At 37.8% G+C, this 27,997-nt stretch overlaps 1 protein-coding gene and 1 pseudogene across 9 annotated transcripts in view; one reads left to right on the top strand and one right to left on the bottom strand.

Annotated features, from left to right (window-relative positions):
* Positions 1–27,997, top strand: part of GALC (galactosylceramidase) — a 58,614-nt gene that overhangs the window by 1,307 nt on the left and 29,310 nt on the right. For 2 of the 9 annotated variants that reach the window (XM_077910258.1, XM_077910257.1), the window contains exons 2-8: positions 5,687–5,955; positions 7,921–7,989; positions 8,233–8,296; positions 9,685–9,798; positions 11,934–12,073; positions 14,663–14,701; positions 17,331–17,461. In XM_077910258.1, coding sequence (XP_077766384.1) covers positions 5,749–5,955; positions 7,921–7,989; positions 8,233–8,296; positions 9,685–9,798; positions 11,934–12,073; positions 14,663–14,701; positions 17,331–17,461 — 764 coding nt within the window. In that variant the 5' untranslated portion in view covers positions 5,687–5,748. Of the gene's footprint in view, positions 1–95; positions 5,956–7,920; positions 7,990–8,232; positions 8,297–9,684; positions 9,799–11,933; positions 12,074–14,662; positions 14,702–17,330; positions 17,462–27,997 lie in introns of those variants that run through there. The other 7 variants (XM_077910259.1, XM_077910262.1, XM_077910264.1 and 4 more) reach the window with 5 other exon arrangements.
* On the bottom strand, positions 19,874–21,354 carry LOC144321008 (splicing factor C9orf78 pseudogene; annotated as a pseudogene).

Genomic DNA, 27,997 nt, shown 5'->3' with positions numbered 1-27,997 from the left:
CAACTGCATTTAATTGGCATATCTTAGTTCTCTCTTGGCTGTGATAGTTGGGGGGGTGGGCGGGCGGAGGGGGGAGGAATGAGTTCATGTTACCTGGGCATTCTGTAAGATTTAAGTGAAGGGAGACATGAAGACCATTTCCAGCTTTGTGTAAAATTGTGTGGGCACAGCTGGTAGTTGTCTAAGTTTCCTAGTCATGTTGACAGGTGGCCTCTAGGCCTGGGAGCTTGCTTTAGTAGTAGCATGATTCTTCTTGGCTCTAACAAAATTTATTTGCTTCTATCACATGCCCACGGTGACCTTTTTCCTGTCTTTGTTTCCCCCCCCCTTCCGTTGTACCCCAAATCACAACCAGAGCTAATTTTCTATGATGTTAAGGCCTAACTCTTGAATGAATTGTTTGTTAGGTTGAGTCAGACGGAGCTTGTATATTCAGATGCATTTCAGAACTAGCTTGACTGCTTGGTTGCTGAATGGATGTTGTGTGCTGATCTCAGCCTACCATAACCCGTGTTGTGGCTCGATTGGCCCTTATGGTTCTTAAATTATGGTCGTAAGATGTCCTCAGCAATAACCACCGGGAAACTTTGAAAAAAAAAAAAAGTTTATTATTCACAGATCCTGACAAGCACATGGCACACCTTGGGTTACACAGCAAGGTTGTGGGGAAAGGAGGAAGAGAGCAGGAGCTCCAGTGTGCAAGCCCCTGAGGTCCTGTTTTTTTAATGCAGGCTCACTCACTGGTGACAACGTTTTAAAACGTAAAAAGGGGAATTTAAACTGCAGGAAGAGGAAAAACAAGCAACCTAAATGGTCAGTTACTGAAATCAACCAAGGTCTTTAAAATAAAGAAGGCTGGGTATCCCCCTGTGGGCAGCCTTGTTCTTGGTCTAGGTGTGTGGCTGGCATTGTGTTTCTTTGACATAGCCATCTTTGAAGTGGATACCTTTTTTGAAGTCTGCCCTCAGGCACTTGCATTACAAAAAAGGAAAAAAACTGTCAGGGTTTCCACTACAATCCACCTCTGATGTTAGGCATCAGAGTCAGTGCTGACCCTGGATATGGATAGGTTAAAAGCCAGGGGTAAGGCATGTTGTAACACAGAAAATACACATCTAAGTAGGATTAGATAGCACTCCTATAATAATTATACAGACGATAGTCTGAAATCTAGTCTGTAGCCATTGTACCAAGCTTAAAGGGTCCTGCCATGAAACCAGGTCAGTGATCCTGGGGCTCAAGAATGCGTTCAAAGATTTGGGTAATATTGTGAAATATTTAAACATCTTTGGCCATCTCATTTAAACTGGTTTGATCAGATAGGCTTTTCTAAGTGCGCTTTGCTGGATTTTTTTTTTTTTTTTTTTTTCACAAGGAATCTCAGATTGGACTCTCAAAGTCTCTCAGGGCTGGGCAGTCAGGCCAAGGACTTGCCTTCAGACTTCACCTACAATACCTGCAGATATGAGTGAATTCCTTTCTTAAGGTCTCCCAAATATCCTGACATTTTTGGGCCTCCCAAAAAGTGGCCTTTCTTAACTCACCTGGTAAGGCTGCCAGGAAAACTTAAAGGCTTAGAAATAGCCACATTAAACACCTGATGGGAGTTCATTACAATGGAATTGGCGAGGATCTTTGGTTATTTCTGTGACATATAACATTCTAGATAATAACTACAATTATAAGTGACAATATTATACCAGGGGCATAGTAGGTATCTAGGAATTTCATATGATTTCTGGAACACTTACATCAATCACACATATCCACACAAATTAACCTAAAAAAGATTTCTCATTACTTATTTGACAAGGCTTTCCATATAGTTTAACATATCAGATAAGCCTAATCAGTCTGTGATCTCTCTTTTAATAAGAAGGAGCAAATCATTTGAGATGGTCCAGGACCCTCTGGAATATCCCAAAATTAGTTCAAGTTTAAAAAGACTTCATTTAGAATTTGATTCTGGATGTTTGTCAGAAATATCAAAAGGCTTTAAAATACTTGATTATGTAGAATCATAGATCACTGTGAAATACTAGTTATCTATTTAAATAACTTTCACCAAAATTACAATTAAAGACTTCATAGGCAAATACAGAAAGTTATATAATTTATTAAGAAAAGAATGAACCTTAGCTCTTTAAATAGAGAAGACTCGTTTTCTTAAGTAATCAAAGCTTGAAAAATAGGAAGTTATTTTGATGAAATACAGAATCTTATTTCCTAGGCAAATTACTTAAAAACCTTACAGTCTTATCAAGAACAGACCAATAGTCTAAGAAAACTGTCCTTTTAGCAGATGAAAGAAAACTAAGCTTTAGTTTTTAGAAGTACACTATTTATTAAAGCTTATTTTAAAAAGTTTATAATAAATTATTTTTAGCTAGCTTGCCTACACAAGATAAAATTCTCTCTCCCTCTCTTATTTTTTTTTCCTTTTCTATATCCATTTAATTTGTCTATTTTAGGACAAAATTACTTTGTTTGCCTTAACAAAAATGCATCTCCATACCTCATACCTTAGCTAAAATACATCCTACTTTCCTTGCCTAGAGTTGTTTCTCTTATTTCTTGTGTGTTTAATTACATATATTGTTAGAATCCTTAAGTCTTAGAAACGTTAATTTCTAGTGAAAACTAGTGAGTAAGCAGTTGTAAACTATTTACTAGCACTTTGTATATTGGCAAATTTATGAATACATTTCATAATTTCTAGAGGGATATGCCTCTATTTAAAAAAATAGTAACAGTTTTTCAGTATAGCACAGGACGTGTTTACTAACAGATCCAGATATCTTTACCTTCTGTTACAAGAAACCAGAAGTAGATAAACTTGTGTTCAGTAATTAATGTTTCAACATTTTATATTTGGTAGAGATATCTACATATTTAATGACTTTCTATCATTGAACTTGGCAAAACTCTAGGGTTTCAAGTTAGCAAAATGATTTGGGTAACTTTTTAAGTATACATACCATAAAACATAATTACTGTTGAAAAGTGGATGCCTTGGCAATCAACGCTTAAGTCCTACATTTGCATTACTAAAAGAAAAAGGCAACCGTTGTAGCTTAGGCTAGAATGGATGACCTAGTCTGTAGCTGCTCTGACCTGCTTTGTGGGGTGGAGGGCGTTTTAGAGTGGGGAGAGGCACAACTTTTCCTTAACCCAACTTATTCTTCTTGATTTTTATGCTTTTATTTTCTGATGTTGCAACTTTACTCATAGGTACTGGAGTATATTTCAGGGTAACGTGGACTAATTGGTCAGTGTGTGTGTGTGTGTGTGTGTGTGTGTTTACTACAGTCATTCTTTTTATTATTGTGGTTTAAACCTAGACTAGCCAGTGTATCATTAAATGAGGACCCATCTGTCCTAGTATCTTTACTTGTGGCATTAAATCCAATATTTAAACTTGCTGAAAAATGGAGGTCTTCATTATTTTTTATTTATTTATTTTTTCCTTATTTTATATTTATTAACTCCATTTAAGATTATTTAAATGAGAAGAATGTTGCATGACTCAGTAGGATACTCATCCATTTGATAGTGTCCCTGTGCATAGTGCGTTCCTCATCTTAGAAGCTTCATAAATATTGATTGAATGAAAATGGTTGCAAAATTATATTTGCACGTCACTTTAGACTTATTTGTGGAGTCCTTCGTATGTTGTACACTTTGTGGCAGTAGGTTTGGAATGTTCTTACTTTATCCTCCAATCTGATAGGGAAGGCAGTATGGGACAGTAGTTAAGAATGTGGGTTTAAGAGCAGATTGTCAGGGGTCCCATCTGGGCCCTGCCATTCACTGTACAGCCATGGGCAGGTTATTTAATCTCTCAGTGTCTCAGTTTCTTTTCTGAGGAGACCTTGAAACCTGGTGGGAGCATCAGGAGGATAGATGTAAAGTGCTTGGGATGGCATCTGGCACATGATTATTTTGGTTAATATCATCCTGTTTCATCAGAAGTAAGTTGCATGAAAAACATACTTGGGTATAAAATGTCTGCCATTTATTGAGAATTTACTGTGTGTCAGCCCTTGTGCTACAGCTTCTTCCTGGGCTGTTTGGAAATAGCTCCAGGCCTTTTTCAAGGAGGGTGACTGGTAATTTGTTACTCCTTGCTGGTGCATTTCAACATTTGGCTATACTACTCTGAACTATTGCTATTGACTAATGCTTTTGCATTGGGAATGACATAGGCTTGCATAGGCTTGCAGTAGCACAATGATGTGGTGTGTTTGCTCAAAGTTTGCATGTTCTGTGTTAAGGTTAAGAGTGCGTGGAGGCAAAATAACCCCCAAACAGCCAAACGTATTGTTCTAATGGCATACTTCAGGGTGGGAAGCATTGTTTCTCTTTGATCAAGGCTGAGTTATTGTGCATATACAGTGTTCACTCACTTACAGAGTGTCTAATGTTTGAGCCTCCACCAGTCTGTAAGCTCTTTGAGAATGGTGACTGTATTTTTTTTAAAATTTTTATTTATTTATGATAGTCACAGAGAGAGAGAGAGAGGCAGAGACACAGGCAGAGGGAGAAGCAGGCTCCATGCACCAGGAGCCTGACGTGGGATTCGATCCCAGGTCTCCAGGATCACGCCCTGGGCCAAAGGCAGGCGCCAAACCGCTGCGCCACCCAGGGATCCCGGTGACTGTATTTTTAAAGACAATTTGTACAATGCGTGTCATTTAATGAGAGCTCACTGTGTGCCAGCTACTGTGCTATGTCCTTTACATACATCTTACCTTAGCCTTAGAACAGCTGAAGGAGTTCTAAGGAGTGGGAAAGCCTACTTTACAACAAATCACCTAGCTTGGTCACCTGGCTTGTAAATGATGCAATTGGGATGCAAGCTCCTTCTGACTCAAAGCCTCCTCTGTTATTTTGTCTGTGTCTATTATTTTGTCTATGCAACAAACAATACCATAAAAGATATTTAATGTTGACTGAATAAGAGAAGAAATGGGGGTATGAACTTGAGTAAGACATAGTTCTTGTCCTCAAGGAACTCAGAGTTGAGACAGAGAAGTGGGGTGGTGAGTAGGGTGCGAGGTTAGAAGAGTTACAGTAGAGTTGTAGATTGGAAGCCAGGGGAGTGCACAGGAGAGCCACCTACAACAAATATAGGGGAGGAGCAGAAGGGGACCTTCCCTGAAGAGGATGCTTTGGAGTTGGCCACATAAGGGTGTAGAGTGCACTCCAGACAGAAGAAAGAGAAAAAGTAGTTTGATATATCTAGATAGAAGGCATGAGAGTGGTACTGAGTAACGTGTAAGAGTTACTATCCAAATAGTTAAAGATTTGGGTATAAAAGGGAGCAATTTGAACTTTATCCTGAAAACTCTTGGCAGAGGAGCAGTCTTGGCAGGTTTATACAGAGTGCCTTTGTGTTTAGATTTGTGTTTTTGGAAGATTAATCTGGCAAGGAGTGTGGAGGATAGATTACAGGGAGGCAGATGGGAGGCCCTGAGACCATTTAATGGTCTCAGAGTAATGACTGAAGGGGACCTGCTGAAGGAAGTAGGGTTGAAGTGAGGAGATGGATTTGAGAGATATTAAGGAGGTCTTGGTGACTGAAGATGAATGGGAATTGGATATCCTGGTTCTGTGGGCTCCGTGGCAATGAATTCTTCTGTGAAGTGGATGAAGACTACATCTAGGATAAATTCAATCTCCCTAGACTCAATGAACAGGTGCCTCACTATCGACAAGCTCTAGACATGATCTTTGACCTGGAGCCTGATGAAGAGCTGGAACAACCCCAACCAGAACGACCTGATTGAGCAGGCAGCTGAGATGCTTTATGAATTGATCCACGCCTGCTATATCCTCACCAACTTAGCATCGCCCAGATATTGGAAAAGTACCAGCAGGGAGACTTTGGCTACTGTCCCTGTGTGTACTGTTAGAACCAGCCAATGCTTCTCATCGGCCTTTCGGACATCCCAGGTGAGGCCACGGTGAAGCTCTATTGCCCCAAGTGCATGGATGTGTACACACTCAAGTCATCGAGGTACTGTCATGTGGATGGCGCCTTCTTTGGCACCGGTTTCCCTCACATGCTCTTCATGGTGCACCCTGAGTACTGGCCAAAGCGGCCCGTGAACCAGTTTGTGTCCAGGCTCTACAGTTTTAAGATCCATCCAGTGGCCTACCAGCTGCTGCTCCAAGCCACCAGCAACTTCAAGAGCCTGGTTAAGACAATTTGCTGATTCCCCACCCCACCTGTCCCTCAGTCTTTGACATCTCCGATCCTTTGCTGCCACCCTTTCCGGAACCCTCTATGGTTTTTAGTTTATTTTTTTATTTTTTATTTTTTTAAAAATATTTTATTTATTATTTATTTACTTAAGTCACAGACAGAGAGAGAGAGGCAGAGACACAGGCAGAGAGAGAAGCAGGCTCCATGCACCAGGAGCCCGATGTGGGATTCGATCCCGGGTCTCCAGGATCGCGCCCTGGGCCAAAGGCAGGTGCCAAACCGCTGCGCCACCCAGGGATCCCTGGTTTTTAGTTTAAATTAAAGGAATCATTATTGTGGTGAGAATATGAAATAAAGTGGAAGAAAAGGCCAAAAAAAAAAAAAACCCACCCCCCAAAACCCATAAACCTATGTTTATGGTTTAGGCAGATGCTGTTCTTTACTAAGATAACAAATGCAGGAGAAGGAACAGACTTAGGAAAAAGTGCCATGTTTGATTGGGGATTTGTTGAACTTGAAAGGAGGAGAGGGTAGCTCCATGGGTCTGTGTCTCAGTGGCAGGGGCTGGGAAGATTGTAGGTGTGAGGGAGATAGATAAGGTGCCATTAGAATTCAGTGGTAGCATATGTGAGAGTGGGAAACAGAACATGGAGCCCCATAAGAGTTGGGTGTCTTACCCTCAGTGTCAGTGCTTTGAACATAGGGCTGTCTGGCTTCTAAGCCAAGGGACATGCTGCTGATTCAAGTTAAAACCTATTTCCTTTTTATTTTTAAGAGATTTTATTGATTTATTCATGAAAGACACAAAGAGAGAAAGGCAGAGACACAGGCAGAGAGAGAAGCAGGCTCCATGCAGGGAGCCCGATTGAGACTCACTGGGAATCCAGGATCATGCCCTGAGCCAAAGGCAGATAGATGCTCAACTACTAAGCCACCCAGGCATCCCAAAACCTATTTCTTTTATTCCTTTTGTGCATAGTGCTCCCCAGAAGATATATTATTGGTCCACTGTTGGTTTTGTGATTTCTTTGTTGAAGCAGTCGTCGGCCATGGGTTAGGTGTGATCACGTATTGGTCTCTGCAACCTGCCCCCTCTGTCTTTTCATGCATTCTGATGCCAATGTGAGGTTTCCTTAGAACAGCTTGGCCTGGGGGTAATTGTGTACTCATGCTTAATAGTAACAGAACTTAGAAATCTCTAGTAAAGATGCGGAGAGTAGTGATTCCTTTTGGTATTGCTGCTTGTAATAATTTCTTGCAAGATAATGAGTGAAAAAAATTACCTGATATTAATCCTTTCCGTCCTGGCCCCCAGATATTATAGTTATCAAATGGTCTTAAGATAGAGAACCTGAGTTTCATTTCTTCTAATAACCACTCTCTGAGTTCAGGTCCCCAGGACAAATCTGTGATCATGAGGTTCATTAATAGACTTGCTTGGCTTACTTACTGCCCAGTCAACCCTCATCTCAGTAGAAGAGAAAACTGCTGAGGCTTGGATCCTGTGTTTTAGCTTTTGGACAGACAACAGCCTTATTTGCCCAATGATGGACAAAATAAAGGCCGGTAAAAAAATAACCTGGGAAACGACTTTTCACCACTCAACTTTGCCTAAGAGCTGGTTAAACATGGGCATGTTGTGTGGTGTGCATCAGCACTATGAAAACATGTTCATGATTGGATTTATTTGTACTTCTGAACTTTTTTTTTAGGCAACCTCCCGACTTCTAGTAAATTATCCAGAGCCCTATCGTTCTCAAATATTGGATTATCTCTTTAAGGTAATGAGAAAATAATTATTTAATGGCACCTGTGATATTTTTGATAAACTATGGTGAATTTCAGTGGTAGAATTGATCACCTTCCCAATTCTAGCATTACAAAAACAAACGGCAAATTACTTTTGGAAGAAGTTGCTATTTATTCGAAATTTAAAACTAAAGACAGTAATTAGTAATTGTCTTAATGTACTTTGTTGTTCATCTGGTGAATTACAGTATTAATACTCCTGCTTCTTTCCCCAGCCAAACTTTGGTGCCTCTTTGCATATTCTAAAAGTCGAAATAGGTGGTGATGGGCAGACAACAGGTAGGAGATTTGGGAAATGGGATTGTTTTCCTTCAGTGTTTTAATCTATACCTAAATTTAAGGACTATGAATCCGAATATAAGTGATACCAACATTTTTGATGTTGATTATTGCTTATGGATAGTTTCTTATTGTTCTTTTTTTACTCTATTAAAAATTTTATATCAAAATCCTCATTTTTCTTCTCGTAAAATAGTATTTGGACTTTAGATTGCTTATTTAATGGATTAATCTGCAGCAAACCCACAGGTTTTAAAAAAATTATATTCAGTAGGAAGCATAGAGACAGTTTGGAATTTTTATTGAGAAGTTCCAAAAAGAACTTTTAACGTAGAAAACATGTAAAATGTTATTATGTTACTAGTTTTAAATAAAATGTGTGGCAAAAATATAAGTTGTCATCAGTATTTCAGATGTACAGCTTTTTTTCTTTTAAAAACAAAGTTATTTTTAACCATTAAATTTTCAATCTTCACTATCACCATTTTGATTGGCTTTGTGTCGTCCATGTAGTCAGTTGATGCACAGGAAGAAAAAAATTCAGTGATAATAGAGCTTATTATTTATAGGCCAGATTCCATTTTAGTGAACTTTACAGTATACAGCATGTTCTTGTTGGTGACTTGGGAATAATTTTGGTTAAAAAGATATGTCTGCATGGTGGTGTTAATGTTTAATTAGTAATGAAAGAATGAAATGAAATAGAATATTTCATGAAATGAAATAGAAATGAAAAGAAAAGGGCAAGGCCCCCTCCTTGTGAGGCCCTTCCAAACAAGGGCAGATGTTTGTGAAGTGTGGTAACACGTGAGGACTGGTATCAGCTACCTTGACACACCTTGGAAGTTAGGATAGGATTTTTTATAGAGGGGATGTGCAGTTGTATACTCTTCCCTTTTTTCTCTCAAAGCTCTGTTGTCTTGGTTTAATGAAGCATGTTATAGGCTCAAGGCCGGGGATATGAGAATGGGTCTTAGGGGCCCGGGGATTCACAACTAGGATTGAGAAGCTGGAAGTTGAGGTGATCTGAAGTCAGTGTTGGACATGGGGATTTGAAGACCCAGAGAGACCAGACCAAAGCCTGGGAGAATGTGGTTCTAGGACTTTTTAATTACATGAATTGATAACACTTCTCTCAATACTGCTTATAATAGAAAGTTGTGGTTTTGCTTTTCAAGACCTTTATGATACTTCGAGTAATGAAAAACATGAAATAATATGCTTTGATCATCCATCCTCTAGTGATATAAGATCATTCTTATTTGCTCCATGTTAGGACTGGAACTGGAATGCGTCTTCTTTGAAATGTGTATATGTATAGGGGAGAGCGGCCCTATGAAATACCATTAATGGATGGTTTCCTTTCTCTTTTGCTCTCTCCCATGCAGATGGTACTGAACCCTCCCACATGCACTATGCATTAGATGAGAATTTTTTCCGAGGATATGAGTGGTGGTTAATGAAGGAAGCTAAGAAGCGGAACCCTAATATTATACTCATGGGTAAGAAGTGAAGTTTGCCATGCTTTTGCATTCCATTTAACTTTTAAATTCTGAATTCTGTTTGTGGAGTCATTATTAATACTGAGGTACTAATAATGTTATTAATACTACCATCATCCTAGCAGCAGCAAAGCATGTGCCAGGGTTGATCCTTTCTTTGCCCTTATATTATGTCTGCTCTTTATATATAATAACTTTGGAGTGAGGCATTACTCTTCCCATTTTATAGAAGCAGAAGAGGCTTAGGTTTTGCCACCTTGACTTAAGGTGAGATAATTAGTAAATGGCAAAATCAGATATAGAACCTAATTGTATTTTGGTTGTTTTTGTGATGTTAAACTATTACTCTCAACAAAATTTCTTATCAAAATTTGTAAAAGGGCAATACTATCTAGAAAATTGTATATTAGGTGTAATAGTGTATCCCAACTGTTTGTATAATTATGCATTACATGAAGTCATAGACCCCATTTATATAAGAGGTTCCCATGAAAGTGTTTGTTTGAACCTCAGCAATGTGTTGGTCATTGTTCTAGGCATTAGGGATACCAAACAATCCAGCCCCCAATTCCTGCCCTTGTGGAGTTTAAGTTCTAGTGGCAGGATCATTGGATTTCTCAAATAGGACTACTATGTTCATTTTATAGTTCTCGTGTAGCAGTGTGCAGAACTGTAAGATACTGCAAACATACACAGTGATGGCATACAGTTGTCATTTGAAATGAATTTGATTTTTTGAAACAAGCTCACACATCTAGTCTGTATGAGATCAATGAGATCCATTTAATAGGCTTGATTTCAAGTTATTTTAAAAATCATTTTTAACAAAGGACAAACATAAGTTTTTCTAAATTAAAAAAATGAGGAGTTAGTGTGTTCTTTATAAATGGTCTTTTGTGGGATCCCTGGGTGGCGCAGCGGTTTGGCGCCTGCCTTTGGCCCAGGGCGCGATCCTGGAGACCCGGGATCGAATCCCACGTCAGGCTCCCGGTGCATGGAGCCTGCTTCTCCCTCTGCCTGTGTCTCTGCCTCTCTCTCTCTCTCTCTGTGACTATCATGCATAAATAAATAAAATCTTTAAAAAAAAAAAAAAAAAAAAAAAAAAAAAAAAATGGTCTTTTGTAAGAGATTCCAGGAAATATTTTAAGCAGTAAAAAAAAAGAAGCATCATTGACTTCAGCACATACTCACCCATTGGGCTGTTTTCAAGGTCAGTTCTCATTTAAATGTAGAAAATCTGGCATGCTGAATCATGTTCTAACAAAGACTTACACATGGTGGTTCTGTAGAATGCATTTCATTGTTATAAAATGTTCCAGTATTTTAATGTCACATTTCTTATGGGATATACACTTAGACATTCCTCCCAAATTTAGAAAAATAAGCATTTTGTTCTTTTGTTCATTATGGTTTTTTTCAGTGGTGAGTTAGATTGGTAATACATATTAACAGTTGAGGAATTTAACTGTTGAGCTTATTTTAACATATTAGTAACAGAATCAGGATTTAGAATTGTAATTAGTGCTTCTCTACTATTCTCATTTTCTTACTTAAAAATAATAGAGTGTTGGAAGAATGTGGATTATTTGATCTATATCATACCGCAAAGATGTATTTTCCTGTTGAGTCATTGGGATTTATATTGATATGATGACAAACTAGCTTTGCTGAATTTGATTATCTGAATAGTTTTTTAAGAAGCCTTAAGTTTTAAGAAGATGTACTAGTGAATGAGGAATTTGTATTATACTCAACCTGTAAGTTAGGCATAAGCTTTTCAGAACTCTTTGATTTGACTTCAGAGGAAAGAAATTGAATATCAAGTATCCCTGTAGCAGGTGGTGGTCTTGTCAAGTTAAATTGTATGTTACATTTCTTTCTATTGGCAAGTATCTTTGAGAGAGCCTTTGTGTTTTTATTTCTTGAAAGAACATTTGGAATTATTGAGGCTGACTTTAGGGATCATTAAGGAGTTGCAGAGTTCATAAATGGGAAGAGATTTTGGAATTTGTGCATGGCATATAATCTTGAGTAAGATCTGTATTGGCTTTTTGCTTAGCGTGAGTTCTTTTGCCTTGTTTTCACTGTGCCAGCACTGTTACACTCACTCCACCTTTACCTTTTCCTTTCTGCAGGGTTGCCATGGTCATTTCCTGGATGGATAGGAAAAGGTTTCAACTGGCCTTACGTGAATCTTCAGCTGACTGCCTACTATATCATGACCTGGATTGTGGGTGCCAAGCATTATCATGATTTGGACATTGATTATATCGGGGTTAGTAATATATGTAAAGCTGATTAACTTTTGGACATTTATTTGTAATTTCTTAAAGTAATTTGATTCTTTGGCATTTTGTTGACCAACCATTTTGTGTCATGAGACTAATTTATTCTATTGGCATCTGATAACAAAGTAACTACATGTGACCTTTTATTCCTCCTCTTTGCCCATCCAAATTCTAACATCTTTTGAAAACTGTGCTAAATGTGTACCTTCTCTGAACTTTTTTTTTTTTTTTTTTAATTTTGACTTTTGGTTGGGCAGCCCCGGTGGCTCAGTGGTTTAGTGCTGCCTTCTGCCCAGGGCGTGATCCTGGAGACTCGGGATCGAGTCCTATGTTGGCTCCCTGCATGGAGCCTGCTTCTCCCTCTGCCTATTTCTTAAAAATTTTTTTTTTTGATTTTTGGTACCACCCTAGCTCATGTTCTCCTTAAAAGCTTTCCCTAGTTTCTCTGGTCATACAAGAATACTATATTTACCATACAGTCCGATGATTAATTTCATTTTGCTCTATGAATCTTCTGTTGTCCAAAATCAGGGGGTGGCACACTTTTTCTTAGTGGGTTAGAGTGTAAATACTTTGTGGGTCAAAAGGCAACATGAAGGATATTATGTAGGTAATTACATAGCCATTTAAAACATAACCATTTAAAACCATAAAAACCAATTTCAGCTCTCAGGTTGTAAAAAAATACAAATAGTGGGTAGGCTGGATTTGGCAGGATGGCTAAAATCTGCCTACCCTTGTCTTAAACTGTTATTTAACGCCTTTTAATGATTGAAAAAATGTAAAATATGACGTCTTTCCAGCTGGTCTGTTGGCAGGCTGGAGGCACCATACCTCACAGAACCTCACAACAAATACATGGTGGTCTCCACACATGTTTGCTTATTAATATGCCATCTGTCAAAACTGATTTAAAAAGTGTTCTTGCAATTAGCCAACAATTATTGAGCTCCTCCTATGTTGCAGGCACTGGGACTGTTATATTCTAGGGATACCAAGATTAATAAGTCCTTAAGGAGTTTAGTGAGAGAGATAGGAACTGGGATAGATTAAACTGTAAAATCACAGGAGGAGAGAGGACCTGAGGATGGGCCAAGGGCTGTAGGCAGCCAGGAGCAAGAATATACTTTTTAAAAAAATTTTTTTCTCCAAATTCTAATCGAAAATTAGTTTGTATTTGAGAACTTTCATATGTCAGGGTATTTTTAACCTATAGTGAAACTAAATGTAGGTTTCGATCTAAATAGCATTTTATTACAGTAAAGTCACACTCAGAAAATGTTTCTGGTAAAGAGTGGGTAATTCACACTCTTTTAGACTCACATGCTGTGGTGAGGAGCTTCTTTGATACGAAATACTTTCCTGTATCTCTAGAGTAAAGTGAGTGATAGTGCCTGGACTCTAGGCCATCTGTGTCATTAACAGTTTTCTCGGCGGCAAAACTAATGTCATGGAAATTCTCTTTCATTTCTAAAACCTCATCCCTCATGATTCTAAACCATCGAGAGCTGTGCAATTTCCCTTTATCTGTCCTCATTAAGAATTTGCCTTTGTGATATAGCATATTGTGTGATCTTGTGTATGCTTAAAAAAATTACTTCTACAGGATACTTTATTTTTTTAAAAGATTTTGTATATTTATTAGAGAAAAAGAGAGAGAGAGAGAGTATGAGTGGGGGAGGAGGAGGAGAGGGACAAGCAGATTCCCCACTGAGGGGCAGCCTAACATGGGGCTCGATCTCAGGACCTTCGGGTCATCTCCTGAGCTTAAGGCAGCCACTTAACCGACTGAGCCACTCAAGCGTCCCTACAGTGTACTTATTTATATTGGCCTTAAATGTGATGGTAAGATCTTATAAAAATTATTATTATTATTTTTAAAGAATTTATGTATTTACTCATGAGATAGAGAGACAGAGACACAGGCAGAGGGAGAGGCAGGCTCCATGCAGAGCCTGATGTGGGACTCGATCCAGGGACTCCAGGATCATGCCCTGGGCTGAAGGCAGGCACTAAACCGCTGAGTCACCCAGGGATCCAGATCTTATAAAAATTATTACAACACTCCTGTCTGCTGGGTCTCCAGTGCCTGACAGAGTCCGTGGCACACCTTACATTGTCAGTGTTTGTTGAATGATTGAATGGATATTCTAGTTTTAGAAATCACTGGAATAGGGTGCCTGGGGGGGGGGGCTCAGTCATTTAAGTATCCAACTCTTGATTTTAGCTCAGGTTGTGATCTCTGGATCCTGGGATTGAGCCCCATGTCAGTCTACTTGCTCAATGTGGAGTCTGCTTGAGGGTTTCTCATCATGGAAATGAGTGACTATTTGAAAAATACCCACCAAACATTCCAAATATATGTTTTAAAAATAATATTCTAATTTAAAAAATAATAATTTAAAAAAGTTATGTTGTCTTCTAAATATCTATAAATGCAAAAACAGGATATTCCATAAAGTAAAGAACATTGCATTTTAGATGATATGAAAGATAATGAGAGCAGTGGCATCTTAACAGTAATGTCTACTTTCTGACAACTTTCAATTCAGGCTCTTTGACTTTCTGTTTTACAGATTTGGAATGAGAGGTCATTTGACATCAATTATATCAAGGTCTGTACAACTTTAAAATCTTTTTATCTTGAAGTTACTAGTAAATAATTCCCTTATGGTTCCATAGAAATTAGTATAGTAGGAACATTGTGTTTTTTTATAACACAGATATTTGTTTTGCTAGTTGTGACATAAAATTCAGGCAAAAGCTTAATCATATTTAAATTCCTGATTAAAGCATAGGTAATTCCTAATGAACCCCAGATTTCCTTTGTCTGAAGAGTTGTGTTGAATTTTCCTATCTTAAAATTCATTATTTATGGAATTATGATAGTCGTTATAAAAAAACTGCATCATGTTGGACTTTTAGGACTTAAAGAAATGTAGCTTTTCTTTTTTTCATTGTCAACAGGAAAGGAGGCAAAACTGAAAAAGAACAAAGACCATTATTTGTGGTGTCAGAATTGCAACTTAGGGAGCACAGATTCTGAAGTAACCAAAAAAAGTGTCCTGCTTCTGCGGGGAGGGCAAGGGATAATTACATGATGTAGATAAAGAAGAGAAAAGGAAGCACTGCTAATTTGGGGCTGACCATTTAAGCCATTTCTGATTACTATCTCATTGATTATTTTATTGTTCCTGGAACGTATTAACTTTAGGGTCCTCATATGACCTGAATGCCAGTTGTTCTGCTGAAATATTAGGAGCAACTACTTATAAAACTGTTGCCACCTCTGGCCCAGTTCAGGAGTTCATCAGTTGCAAAGGAAAATGGAGCTTGAAAATGGAGTCTCTTTTGGCCAGAAATTTTGTACAGTTTTACATCTTATATCAGAATATCTAGTGTATAGCCTCACTGTTATTTTCTTTGGAATGCCTATTACATTGGAATGTTCTATATGTTTCTACCTGTTATTAGCAAATAGGTAGCAACTAACATTTGCCAAGTGTGCTTTTTCTTTAAAGATTTTTGATTTATTCATTTGAGAGAGAGAAAGGCAGAGAGAGAACATAAGCAGGGGGGAAAGGGAGAATGAGAAGGAGAAGCAGAAGCAGACTTCCCACAGAGCAGGGAGCCCCATGTGGGACTTCATCCCAGCACCTGGAGATCATGACCTGAGGTGAAGGCAGATGCTTAACGCCACCTAGACACTCCTGCTCCTGTGTTTTATTGGGTTGCTTTTCCTAGTTATTTATCTCCCTTTCGTTCTTACTAGCCCCCTTATGAGGTAACTACTATTGTTGCTGTTTTTCAGGAAAGGAAAAAGTGAGACTAATAACCCTTCTGTCCCTGGGAAACTAGTGGCAGTTTTAACTTTTCAGGTGGAGGTATTCTCTGGTTTATTTTCAGTTCCATTTGACTTGTGTTTCCTCTAAGAAACATAGTTTGGTGGTTATATTTTGTTTCAGTTCTTAAAAGAATTTCTTTAAGTGTATTATGTTTTTAGGTGGGTAATATCCACTAAATTTCTTTCATTTATTTATTCATTAATTCTACCAACAAGTATTAACTCAACACCAGGTTTGTCAGGCATTCCATATATGCTTAGAAGACATACAAAATACTGATGCTGCCCAAAGGAATTCCCATTTGAGGGCTATAGAGCTCTGTATGGACAACTAAAAGAGCAGTCATCATTTCTCTAGCAGAATAATGACCATGCAGCATTGTTAGAAGGGGCAGGGAGGAGATGACCCTTCTGCCTGGGTGGATTAGGGCAGGTGACATGTGGTTGGAATCTTCAAGATGGGATGGTTAGGAACTCCCCATGTTGCTAGGGCAGGGGCAGGACACCGCAAAGAAATGATGATTAAATGTAAAGGGATTGGGGGGAAGTGCAAGAGTGAAAGAGTAGACAAGGGGGGACTGAGCCTTGAGTAGGCTGATGTGTTCACTAGGGGAACAGCACACTTTCATGTGTAGCTGTGGGACTTGATGGGGTGGCTTGCAGCCAGGGCTGGGTAAGTCAGAGTCACCTTACCTCCAGGCTGCATGCATTATCAGTGAAGTGGTGAGAGTGTGGTGGAGGGGGCATTGTGGGGCTGTGGGAAGTGGGGCAGCAGAGCTGGTATACGATGGAAGCACAGGGTTGGTGTGGAACGTGTGGCTTCTTTGAGCACAAGGCTGATGAGAGCAGCAAGAGCCCAGAGTGGAAGCCAAGTTAATGCATGCGCTCTGTGTGACCCCAAGGCTGGGCACGGCCTCATGATAGGGTATCAACAGTGAAGATGAGGAGCTTGTATCTACCCAGATGTGACATTTCACAGCTTATTTTTTTTCCCCTGTGATTACACATGTGCCTCTGTAGTTGTGTTCATTTGAAGGAACCATAGAATCTGGTTAGTCTGGTTTCCTTTTTCTTTTAAACTATGCAGCTGTGGTGGTAGTTTTTTTATATTTTTACTATTATGAATCTGTTTTTGATTCCCTTAAAGTTAGAGGGAAAATCCCTTGAAAGGATTTTTACCTCTTTTTTTTTTTTTTTTTTTTTTACATTCCTATGAAGTAGATTATCTTCATAATAATGCCTTTTATTTTCCATAGAAGGCATGTTTCTATTGAGGAAATAACATTGATAGTATTATCCAAGATGCTGATTTTCAAAGATACTTCAGCTATTGTGGTTGTAATTCAATAGCTAAAGTCTCGTTTGTAAACTTTCCTGCGTTCTGTTTATCTCTCCTAAAGGTGTTAAGAAGAATGCTGAACTATCAAGGTCTTGATCGAGTGAAAATCATAGCGAGTGACAATCTCTGGGAGCCCATTTCTGCTTCTATGTTGCTTGACTCTGAGCTTTTGAAAGTGATTGATGTTATAGGGTAAGAAAGATTTTCCTAAAAAAAAAAAAAAAAGAAAAGAAAGATTTTGCTTTGAAAGATTAACAATTTCTGATTGCTGGCTTTCCATACTTGACTATACCTTTGTTTTTGCTTTACCTTCCCACTTGATCACATTTTCAGAGGCAGCTTTCTTGTATTTATATAACTAAAGCATGTATGACTGATGTTTCATTCCTTCCTCTTTGAAAAGTATGTACAGTTGACCCTTGAACAGCACAGGTATGAACTAAGCCAGTCCACTTATGTGTGGAATTTTTATGATACTGTATAAATGTATTTTTCTTCCTTGTGATTTTCTTGATAATATTTTCTTTTCTCTAGCTTCCTTTATTGTAAGAATATAGTATATAATACATAGAACAAACAAAATATGTGTTAATCAGTTGTTTATATTGTCAGTCTTTTCTGGTCAACAGGCTATTTATTAGTAGTTAAGTTTTTGGGGAGTCCAAGATTATATTCAGGTTGTCAAATGCACGTGGTTGGGGGGTTGGCATATTGTTAAAGGGTCGCCTGTACTTTGGGATCTTTTTATGCCAATGAAATGTATTGGTGCTTTTCAAAAATTATGTTAACCTTTGGAGTAATAAAACATGACTTTGCTTAGATTAAGGGACAGGGTAGTTAAATTTTGGAAATTACAAAAGGCACACCTCCCAGGTTGGGAATTATTCTGTAAATGAACACTTATGTAAATGGTATGGCATGGTCACTGACCATGGCTTTTGTCATGTTTCCTTAGCAGCGTGGCTTTGACCCTGCTGTTTAGTCCAGCTCTGCCATTCAGCCTTCCTGAGTTCCAGTAAATTTTTTTTGTCTGATTTTTTTCCAGTTTTAATTGATATAATTGTATATCAATTATTTGAGAAATTTGACTTTTCTCATCTATTTCTCAAATAATTGATATACATTACTCTGTAAGTTTAAGGTATATGCCATGATGACTTAATTTACATAAGAGATGATTACCATGAGATGATTTCCGTGATAGGTTTAGTTAATGTTCATCCTCTCATATAGATACAGTCGAAAGAGAAGGGAAAATAATGTTTCCTTATGATGAGAGCTCTTAGGATCTACTTTCTTACAATTTTATTATATACCACACAGCAGTATTAATTATAGTCATCATGCTGTACATTATATCCTTAGTACTTATTTATCTTATAGCTGGAATTTTGTACCTTTTGACCACTTTCCTCCAGTTCCCCCTTCTTCTACTCCCCACCTAGCAGTATTTTTTAAGTCAATTTTTATTTTGTCTATTGTGATAACATATATAAATGTTTGAAAAATAGAATACACATACACGTGGAATGTGTTTTTTATTCAGTGAAGATTGCTTGGTCAACATGTGCCTTTTTTTTAAGTGAAGCATTTTGAATGTGCACAAAGGAGGCAGAATAATATGAATATCCATGTTCCCATCACTCAACCTCAACTATGACTCCCTGGTTAGTTCTCCATCTGCATACTTATCCATTCTGTCATCTGTTGCCTGAAACTAGGTTCGCCACTTGGTGCCTATGGACCCAAAAGACACAACCAAGCCAAAGAAAAAGAAAAGGAAGGGTTTTACTTGCAACAAGTAAAGGAGAACCCTGGGAATGTTTCCCAAAGCAGTGTTTCCTCGAACAACCAAACTGGGGAAGCTTTAGGCTAAGGGTGCGTATATTCACAAAAGGGCTTTCACAGTGGGGCATTGCATAGAATTGGGGCAGAAGTTATCTTAAGGTGACAGAGTCCAGGTCACGAGGGTCAGCATCATCAATTTTGGTACCTGAGTGCTCAAAACATTTCAGATCCTGCAAAGATAGCTCGAGAGTGTGTGTCAGGTCAATCCTTAATTTTGAACCAGCGCTGCAAGATTTACAAACTGATTTGTTGTTCCCTGATATGATTAGGTTATCTCCTGGCCTGGTAGTGGCAGTTTGTTCTTAAATTTTTTTGTTGCCTTAAAATTGTTATCTGCTAAGATCTGTTCTTCTGCAATTTCAACAGATCTCAGGAAGTTCTGCAAGAAATGTGCTTTGGGCAAGTAGTGCCATTCACACATAGATCACAAGATGGCTGGGGGCCTAAGGTGACTTTTCTCATGTCAAGAAAGCTTGGCTTGTCTTTCTTTTTCCAGGGACCCCTAGCTCTATCTGCTTACAGTTTCTCTTCTTCCACATTATTTTGAAGCAAATCCCACACATTATATTATTTCTTCCATAAACATTTTCCCATGTATCTTTTAAGATAAGGATTCTTTTTTTTTTTTTACCATAAACAATACCGTTATTACATCTAAAAATGTAACAGTTTTTTGATACTATCAAATATCTGTAACTGTCATTTTATAGTTTTATCTGAGTGAATCTAGATCCAGTTTAGATTCATACATTGTGATTTTTTTTTCATTTCATATTTAATACTTAAGTCCTAAAAATGATAGAAACTGTTTCTCTTTCTTAGTGAAAACAGGTGACTGTAAAAGTAAAAAAATATCAGTGTCCCTTTGATCCCATCCTAGATTTTCCTGCTGTCAGGTGGATCCATCATAAACAGTGAAGGATGTATCTCTGAACTCCAGGTATTTGAAAGTAGAAGACACGATTGCATATATAATAATTAGCAGCACAACCTAAAGAGTTTATCTCACTCTGAACAGCTGTTTCCTCCAGACTCAGGGCCAATATTAAGAGAAAGTCAACATATTTAAAAACAAGATTTAATAATGCTCACAAGAATAGAATTTTCCCCCAAATAGGGAAACTACACATTGTTTCAAAAGGTTATAAATGCAGTGCCTGAAAAATCCATCAGGAAAGCAGCAGGACTAAGAGTCTGTTTTTGGAATGGTCTGCTAGCAAATAGAACAGAAGCAAACTTCTGTTCAAGAAGCATTTCGTCAAGGGAGTATGGGAGGGACAGCACTATTTACATCCCAGTCTGCAACTTCTCCCTTCTCCCACCCTTAGTACCGTCTGTTCATCTTCTTGAACTTCTCATAGTGATAGTCGTCAGTGGCCTTCTCATTAGCAGGATGCTTGCGGTTAGGAGGGGACCGCTCAGGCTCTGGCTTCTCCGTGTCACCCACTCTCAAGGGTCGGGCTTTGGGCTCATCTTTGTTTCTCCGTACGGGGACATTGAGCTCCTTATGATAAAATCGGTTGTGCTGCACATAATTCTTGGCTATGTTGGTGGGCACGAAAGATGTCTCACTGTCTTTCTTCTTGTTCTGCTGCTCTGCCAGCAGACGGGCCTTGGCATCCTCCGTGGAAATGATATTTTTTATTTTAGCATCGATGCCCAGGTCCACCTCGGGGATGCCGCTCAGCATCTGGTTGGAAAGCATCTCTTCCGTCTTCTTTGCTGAGGAAACACGGATGTTTTCTGGAAGTTTGTAGAGACAGTCCTCTGCATTCTTCGGCTTGACTTTCTGTTCTTCATGTTCCACAATCCCTTTCCTCTTTTTCAGCTCTGTCTCAATGTACTTCATCATGTCGGCATCCTCATCCCTTCTGTTGGTTTCTGCGGAAAATGACGTCCCCAGATGGAGGTCTTCCTCTTCACTGATCTTATCTTTGCCTCTTTCCTTCAGTTTCTTCATGTCCACCATGAAGATGTCTTCATCTGAAAGGGATCATCCACTAGGGTGGTCTCTTCTTGTACCTTCTCTCCTACCAGCAGGGCCACAGCACTCACCCCGTTGGGCCTCTTCCTCAAGTTTTGCACCTCGCGAGTCTCTTCCAGTTTTAATCGAACCTCCTCTGAGTCCTGCTCATCTTCCTCCGACTCTGAGTCGGCCCGGCGCTGGCGGAAACTCTTGCCGGTGACCGGCATGGTAGCGCAGGCCCCGCGGTCCACCATACATTGTGATTGATGGATATTTAAGTCTCTTCTCATTTTTTGGTTCCTGCCCCATCTTTTTATTCCCTTTCATTTGTCAAAGAAACCGGATGGTTTGTCCTGTAAAGCATCTCATAGTCTGGGAGTTTATAGGTTTCATCCTTGCAGTTTGGTTTAACCTGCCCATCTGTCCTGTTTCATGTTGGAAATTGACAGAGGAATGATTAGTTTAGTTTTAGGCTTGCTCATTTATTTATTTTTGGCAAGAAAAGTAAGATGTATTTAAACGTTTCATATATTGAAATTAGAATATAATTTTTGCCTTTATTTGTTAAAACTTTCATAAATAGCTCAGGTCTTTGAGGTCTTACAAAGTTGTATTGATTTTGAATTTATTTGACTAGGAAAAAATATTTAAATGAAGGTATGGATTTTGCTGTGTCTTCATGAAAAAGTGTTGGATGTTTAATTCATTTTATCTTTACTGATGTGGGCATCTAATGGCAGCAAATATTTCTTTGAACGCTGCTTTAGCTCGGTTTTATTTTCTCATTTCATTGCGCTGTGATCATTTAATGCTGAATGTATTTAAAATTTTTTTTTCAAAACCTTTCCCAGGAGCTTCTATCTGTCTTATTACATTACAGTATATTTTCTATCACGATATAAGGGTTGAGTGTGTAGTATCTACCTTAGTGATTGCGTTGTTTAGGTATCCTGTATCCTAATTAGTTTGTTCACTGGAACTATCCAGGGTTTCTGAGACCATGAATTTCCTCTCACTAGTGGGTTTCAGTTTCATGCAGTTTGTGCTTTTGAAAGTTGCTCATAGATATTAATGTCTTATCTTCATTGTTATTTTGTGACTGTTGACTTTAGAAAATGTCATTCTTTGCCTCATTATGCTTCTTGGTATGAATTCTGCTTTGCCTGTGACTGAGATAGAGACTTCTGTTTTCTTTTCATTTATATTTGCCTGATCTTTGCCCACATTTTCATTCTTTACTTCTCGAGGTCATTTTGTTCTAGGTGTGTTGCTTGCATATAGCATAGATTTAGGTTTTGCTTTTTTCACTGCTCTAAAAATCTTCAGATTTCAATGATTGATTTAAACTCATTTATACTTAACAATATAACTGAAACCATATATACTTAATGATATAATGATAAACTCTATTCTGTATTGTTATTTAATCATTTACACTATGTATATACTAATATACTAATATGTTGGTATATGATTTGTTTTCTTTGCTCTTTTTAAGGAGGTATCTTTTTTGTTATTTAGCAAGGTTTGATTTTTGGTTCTACTGATTGCATTTATACGATACTTCTATACCAGTCATTCTCAGCTGGGTATAATTTTGCCCCCCAGGGGACATTTGGTAATGCCTGGAAATATTTATGATTGATACTGGCATGGTAGGTGGAGGCCAGAGATGTTTCTAAATACCCTTCCCACAGGATAACTTCCCCACAATAAATAATGAATTATTCAGCCAAGATGTCCACAGTGAAGTTGAGAAACTGTTTATACTAATACTCTTAGTTCTTTTTCTGTTTAGTTTTTATGTATCATTTTACTATAAGCAATGTGAAACTTATTTCATAACTTCCTCTTTCTTGCTCCTACAATGGAATTTTAATTACCCGAATTTCTTAATCTTAATCTTTGCATTCTTACATGACCTTAAGCTTCTACTATCTTGATTTGTCAGCTGCAAGCTGTAACCTTTAACTCCCAGGCAATTGGCAAACTTCGTTTACATTTCATTTTCTTTCCTCCTCCTCCGATTTTGCATTTGCCGTATTAGTTACACATTATCAGAACACACAACATTTATGTACTAAATTACTCTGTTAGTCTAGTTCTACCATTAAGCATATGCAGTGTTCACCTTCAAGTCTTTTGCTGGTTTCTTCTTTAGATTCTTGGGTGTCAGGGCTTAATATTTACCATATTTTTCAGGAAGTGCTAATGGGGGCGATATTTCTTGATCTCTTACATGTTTATTGACTCTTTATCTGTGGCCTTTATACTTGAAGGACAGTTTGGCTACATAAAAACTCTCTGACTCACATATTCTTAATCCTTTAACATCATAAAATTTACTCCATTGGTTACTTAAAATGTTGCTGCTAGGAATTCTGATGCCAGACTTCTTTTCTTTCTTTTTTTGTTCTTTCCCCCTTCGTGGACCTCTCACTTAACCACATGCAGAAGAAGCTGCTGGTGGTCTACCCAAACCTATCCTATTCTTTGTGGGCTCAAGGCAAGACTCTCTGCATTCTTTGGAGTTAAGATATATCAATACAGTTAAGTTCCTGGTGATGAAATGAGAGCACAACTGATAAGTAACACCTGAGAGTTTATACTCTAGGATCCTAGGTACATTATCTTCTACCCCTTTTCCTTCCTACTGGCTAGAATCGGAGGCCTCCATTTGACCAAAGAGCAGATTTAAGAGCTGCTTCCACCAACCTTAACTCTCAACTTGGGTAATTATATAGAAGTAAAATAAACTCTTTTTCTTTAAACCACTATGTTCTCTGTAGTCTGAGGCCTCTAAACAATATTTCTTATTTTTGTGCAGACATTCTATTTTGTTCCTGGAATTCCATATCTTTGCAGAATGGAGATAATAAAAAAACCTTGTATTTGTCAATGGAACTATCTATAAGAATAGCAAATATTCTTTTGTAGATGTGCTTATTTTATGTTCCAGTATAATGAATTAGTTCTATTTCCATGGTGGGATAATTGTAATTATAGCCTGGCCTCCTGGATCACTAACTATGTCAGACATCTCCATCTCTAGCTTCCATGTGTTAGGATATCATTTAAATTATTCTAATTGTTTTCATGTGGTTTAAACAAGATGCTTATTTCTTGAGAAAAGTGCAGAACAGTATATGGGAGGATAGAGCGACTCTGTTCTATAAGTGCTCTTCGGTCTTGTGGTTCTGCCATTCTAGAGTGTATTATCCTTGTTTAGACTTCTTTTTTCTTCGTTATAAATTCCTGTATATCCAAAGAATATTTTTCCTTAACTTTAAAGCTTAGTAGTTGTACACTATTTACCATTGCCAGGTATATAGCATATGCCTTTTCAATATCTGTATTTAAGTGTTTTCTAATTTCAATAAGATTTATTTAAATTTTAACTTAAATAATTATTCTACTCCATTACTTTGGTTTTCTTTTTAGGAGACCCAGTTATGCATTTTGGATCTTGTTTGAATATTGCCTTTATTCTGTATTTTTCTCAAACCATCTTTATTTCTTTATTTCTGTTTGGTTCTCTAATTTTATCCTCTATTTTCCTCATTGTGTTTTCCATAGTATCTATCCTTTTTTTTTTTTTTTTTTTTTTTTTTTTATAAATTTTTATTTATTTATGATAGTCACAGAGAGAGAGAGGCAGAGACACAGGCAGAGGGAGAAGCAGGCTCCATGCACCGGGAGCCTGATGTGGGATTCGATCCTGGGTCTTCAGGATCGTGCCCTGGGCCAAAGGCAGGCGCCAAACCGCTGCGCCACCCAGGGATCCCCCATAGTATCTATCCTATCTTGTGTTTCTTTTTCTTGTCTTCATTTCTAAAATGTGTTTTTTTCTGATAATTCTATAATTCTCTCATTTTAGTTTTATATACCTCTGTTGTCTAAAAATTGTTAAAATTTTGTTAAAATTTTTTAACAAAGTATAACATACACACATACACTCATACATAAAAGTACATAAATCATAAGAATATGGCATAATGAATTGTCACAAAGTGAATGTACCTACATAACCACCACTGAGGTCAAGAAATAAAAAATTATCAGTATCTTAGCAGCTCTTCCCTTGGAAATCTTTCTAATCATTAGCTTCTCCCCTGGTCCCAAAGGCAACTACTGATGTTAGCCCTAACACCATAAACTAATTATGCTTGTTTAAAAACTTTATTAAGAGGGCATGTGATGTGATGAACACTGGGTGTTATGTGCAGCTGATGAACTACTGAACTCTATCTGAAACTAGTGATGTACTATATGTTGGCTAATTGATTTTAAATTAAAAAAAAACCTTTATTTTATTTCAGTGGCATCTTAGAGTATCTATTATTTTGGTCAACATTGTAGTTTTAAGATTAACTCATATTGCCAGGTAGAGACTTGGTTCATTTTAATTGCTCTTTTGCATTCAGTTGTAGGAATGTGGCATGATTTTTCTATCTGTTCTTTGTCAACAGTCATTTGAATTGTTTCCAAATTTAGGCTATTGTGGTATAATGAGATTTTGTTCAGGTATTATTTTTTGGCTGCCAACTCCGTTGGAAGAGTGGATCTCTCTGCCCCATTAATGTTGTACTTGGCCTGCACCGTGTAAGTTCTTATTTTGCAGTCACAGGGCTTTCTGGGTTCTGCTCCTTCTGGGCCCTGTTCTCCCTACTGCCTGAATGTTGTCTCTCCCTCACCCTGAGTGTTCCTGCCTTAATCAATTTGGATTCTCATCAAGTAGCTTATTCTCATAGGGAGGCTCTCCCACTCCAGACAGGATTGTTTGCTACCTATTACTGAAATTGCTAAGGGTTTAAACCTGTATTGTCCAGTCTGGTAGCCACTAGCCACGGTTAACTATGCGACATTGAAATGTGGCTCATTTGAATTTAGGTGTGTTGTATGTAAAATAAACCTTGGCTTTTAAAGATTTGATATTTTTAAAAATGTAAAATACTATTCATAATTTTTTAGGTTGATTGCATGTTGAATGACAATATTTGGTGAATATTGGGTTAAAGTATATCAGGAAAATTTCCCTTTTGCTTTTTTTAAATGCAGCTGCTACAAAACTTCAAATTATACACATATTGCTCACCTCATATTTCTTTTGGTTTAAACTGTCAACAGTATTAGATCTCTTAATGAATTCACTGTTTTCCATTCACCCCCAACTTTATTCACCCCCAACTGAATGACTTCAGCCTGTGAAGATATTCCCAGTTTCACCCACTGTTCTCTTATGCTTTCACTCAGAGTAACTGCCTGCTGGTCCCATTTCCCTTCCAGTTTCCACATCATATCTGGTGATCCTGGGCTAGTTCTGATGCTTCAAGAAGACTCCTGGGTATTCCATCACCTAGTCTTGATGAGGATATTGTCTGTAGGTTTTCCCTTTCCTGTATTTAGTAGATCTGTGTGGTTTTAGGAGGAATATTGGTGATTGTCAGAAACTGGGTTGCTACCATGATCCACTTTGTCCTTAAGTGCTAATTTTCTTTTATTATGAACATGTTCCTCTGTTAGGATAACTTTGGTTACTTTCAATAATCTTAATTTAATTTGTCATTTAAATTTGGAGAATCATGCTGTAAAATGATAGGTTTTGTCTAGTTATACATATATAAAAAATTATATTCTTAAGGAGCCTTTGCATTTTTTGTTGAATTAGTGGTGGGACTGGACATTGAGAGAGATCCAGATTTTAGTGTCAGTTTTACCCTTCTTTGCTCAGATCATTTAATAATCACTCAGTTTTAACATAACAGTTAATGTTTTCTGAATGAGGGACATAATGCCTGTTTATATAACTTTAAAAGGGATATTTTTTCAGATTCTAAAAATAATCCATGATTATAGCAAATTTGGAAAATGTAGAAATCTATTAAGATAGAACTTACTCAGAATCCTAACATCTAGAGATCATTAGTAACACAATAGCATATTACTTTCCAGGCTTTTCCTTGAAAAAAAAAAAAAACAGATTTATTTATTTATGTGAGAGAGAGACACACACACACACACACAGGGGCAGGGAGGGGCAGAAGGAGAGGGAGAAAGAGTATCAAGCTGACTCTGGGCTGAGTGCAGAGCCTATCATGGGCTTGATCCCACAATCCTGAGGTCACAACCTGAGCCAAAACTGAGAGTTGCACGCTTAACTATTCCACCCCGGTGTCCCCAGGCAAAGTTTACTTTTTTCTACAAGTATATTTTGAGCAGAGATACACCAAGCATACATTTGTCTGAGTAACAGCTGGATGAGTCTTAATATTAGTATGTGGCTGAATATCATGATCATAGAATGAAGTTCTTGGATATAAGAATGAATCTAAAATGGAAAAATTTTAAAAATATTGTTACAAAGATTAGTAACAGACTTCACATGTTGGACACTGTAGTGCCAGAGTAATAATTTTTTAACCCTGTTAGGTGTTAGCTTGCTTTGAGGTCTCTGTAGTGTATGTTTACACTACTGAATTAGAGGCCTATTTTTAGCTGAGTTCAGTGATGCTACAACATCTTGATGGTGCCTCATTTTTCTCAAATACTTCTTTTTTATGTCCTCTATTATGGGTTTCATATTTTTTCTTTCTCATGAAATCCTGAAATGCCAGATTGATGCTGTGCCCTAATTCATCTTCATGAGGTACAATGAATTCCCAAAGTAGGACTTTTTCTTTAAAGATTCATGACCTAAGTGGGATTAAATAATTAAAAACCAAAATAGGTCATCATAATCATTGTTTTAAAGATTTTATCTATTTATTTGAGAGAGAAAGAGAGAGCGAGTGAGCATGAACAGGGTGAGGGGCAGAGGGAGAAGCTGACTCCCCACTGAGCAGGGAGCCCAAAGTGGGGCTCCATCCTAGGAACCTAGGATCCTGACCTGAGCTGAAGGCAGACGCTTAACCTAC

This window comes from Canis aureus, chromosome 9, assembly GCF_053574225.1.
Source record: "Canis aureus isolate CA01 chromosome 9, VMU_Caureus_v.1.0, whole genome shotgun sequence".
Taxonomy (NCBI): domain Eukaryota; kingdom Metazoa; phylum Chordata; class Mammalia; order Carnivora; family Canidae; genus Canis; species Canis aureus.
The sequence above is the reverse complement of the archived record's forward strand: the minus strand, read 5'-3'. Positions and strand labels throughout refer to the sequence as shown.